A 2,602-nucleotide genomic window follows, 5' to 3' on the forward strand; every position below is an offset into this window, starting at 1 on the left:
TTGCGAAGGCCCCGCGGCCAGCTGTGTGCCAGTGCGTCCGTGCCGAGTGTTCCCTCGGCCAGGGAGAAGAACAACTGGCAGTGAGAGGTTTCTGGAGAGGCAAACAGGTCTACCTGAGCGGCTCCGAAACATCTCCAAATCAGCTGGACCGTCTTGGGATGGAGTCGCCATTGCTCTTTTCCCAGCTGACCCGAAGGCCCAACTGGCTGAGGTGCGAGAGCACCAAGTCCCTGTGTTCGCACAACTGATCCTGAGACTGAGCTAATACGAGCCAGTCGTCGAGGTAGTTCAGAATGCGAATGCCCTGTTCTCTCAGGGGAACAAGGGATGCCTCTGCAACTTACGTGAAGACCCGGGATGACAGGGACAGCCCGGAGGGCAGGACCTCGCACTGATATGCTCGTCCTTCGGACGCGAACCGCAGCAATGGTCTGTGGTGCGGAAGGGTCGACACATGAAGTACTCCTCCTTCAGGTCGATCGCTGCAAACCAATCTCGGGGACGGATGCACCCAAAGATGCGTTCCTGCTTCAACATCTTGAATGGTAACCGGTAAAGGACCCGGTTCAAGACACTTAGGTCCAAGATTGGTCCTAACCCACCCGCCTTTCTTGGGTACAATGAAGTAGGGGCTGATCGTCCACAACCCCCCGTGCCCTCTGGGGACACAGAGATTGTGTCGAGTATTTGGGTACCACTGACCGAGAGGTCAGTGGTGGAAAAAACAAAAAACAAAAGATTCTCCGCCCGGCCCTCCTCCGGGGGAGGGAGTGGTGTGTTCACCATCTCCCGAAGAGCAGGTCCCTCCACCTCTGGGTTGCCCATCTCAGGGCCTCTTGCTCTTTCGCTTGCCACCAGGTTTGGCGGGGGCCTGGACAGGTGGGGCGACTGCCCTGCGACCGGCTCCAAGGCACAGCTTTGCGGGAGCAGGGGCAGTGGCAGGGGGCCGCCCTCGGCGACGGCAACAGCTGTACGCCGAGGCAGGATGTACCTGATGGCCTCAGTCTGCTTTTGGGCAGTGGAGAACTGCTGGCAGATTAGGAGTTTATGGAGGGAAAAGTCAGAGTTAATAGTTAACTGAGAACTGAAGCTTAAAATTAAATGTGACCGAATTTGGGGAGTAAAATTAACATTACTCTCTCTTAAAAAAAAAAAGAACTAATATGTACACTTTAGGTAAACTAACATGTACCATGTAGGGATACATGAGGCACAGAGATGTAGCTTTTAGCTGTTGTACCTTAGGATACTACCTACTACGACAGCTTTGTACCTTTTTTTCTGAGCGTTTAAGGATGTCTTATTGTGTACAGAAAGAAAATGGGGGAAAATGTGATTTGTCTTGGAAATAATATCACACTTTGTCTTTTTTTTATTTTAGGGTGAAATCAATGTGACCTGGATATGTTTTTATAACTCGTTGACAAATTATGTTACTGTAGGTGATCATGTGTGAGTGTTCACGTGTGTCTTCAGCTGGCCACAGTGGCACATGTGCGAACATAATAAGCGTGTTTCTGGCCGGCTCTGTAAAGCAGGTGGACGTCTGCAGACATAACAGTTGCTTGGGTGATTATTAGCGGTCCTCACAGGCCAAAGCGTCCAAACTTCCCCTAACAAGATGGAACATGATTTCCCATGGCAAGGGCACTGCCATTGCCCACAGCCTGCCTGCTCGCATTACATGTCATGCCTAACAAGCTCTGCAGACAAACACACAGCAGCATTACAGCTGCGGCTGCGACCGACACCAGCATTAACAAGCAATTACAGCTCATTCAGAACACATCTTCTGTCAAATACAATACAGGTCCATGAATGACATAATGAATGATTAGCATTACTGCTAATCACTATAACATTTCATATGAAATATCTACAAGGGTGAATCTCACAAAATCTGAAAAAAAAAGGAAACTCACACTTGCTGGATATACTTCTGAGAAAAAAGACTACATATATGTGTGTGTGTGTGTGTGTGTGTGCAATGTCACATATACAGTGGGTACGGAAAGTATTCAGACCCCCTTCAATTTTTCACTCTTTGTTATATTGCAGCCATTTGTGTTTTTCTGTCAATATGGGATGCTGTGTGTACATTAATGAGGAAAAAAAAATAACTTAAATGATTTTAGCAAATGGCTGCAATATAACAAAGAGTGAAAAATTGAAGGGGGTCTGAATACTTTCTGTACCCACTGTATATAGAGTGACATTAGACACAAACACACACACACACACATACAGTCAAACCAAAAAGAAAATTGTAATAAAATATGACAAGAACTCAGAACAAATTAATCTTGATAATGTCAGATAACAGTGACCAAAACATGGTCAGGTCAAAGTGTCTGAATAATTTTTGGTCCCAAATGTTCATCAATTTTACTGGTAGTCCACTGTATGAAGAATTTTGGGGTATAATATGTCACAGTTTACTTCATTTATGTAAGTGAGGATAGCAAAATAAACTATAGTGTCCTGCACCCACTAGTAAAAAAAAAATAAAAATGTATACCTGGTGTCTGAATAATTTTTGGTTTGACTATATATATATATATATATATATATAGTCAAAACAAAAATTATTCAGACACCAGGT

The 2,602-nt window shown here is 45.3% G+C and overlaps 1 protein-coding gene across 1 annotated transcript in view; it reads right to left on the minus strand.

The window, feature by feature from the left end:
* Positions 1-2,602, minus strand: part of LOC107683760 (astrotactin-2-like) — a 496,105-nt gene that overhangs the window by 155,851 nt on the left and 337,652 nt on the right. Inside the window, 1 exon segment of the mRNA XM_016479817.1 lies at positions 2,519-2,545. Coding sequence (XP_016335303.1) covers positions 2,519-2,545 — 27 coding nt within the window.

This window comes from Sinocyclocheilus anshuiensis, unplaced genomic scaffold (assembly GCF_001515605.1).
Source record: "Sinocyclocheilus anshuiensis isolate Anshui unplaced genomic scaffold, SAMN03320099.WGS_v1.1 scaffold1549, whole genome shotgun sequence".
Taxonomy (NCBI): domain Eukaryota; kingdom Metazoa; phylum Chordata; class Actinopteri; order Cypriniformes; family Cyprinidae; genus Sinocyclocheilus; species Sinocyclocheilus anshuiensis.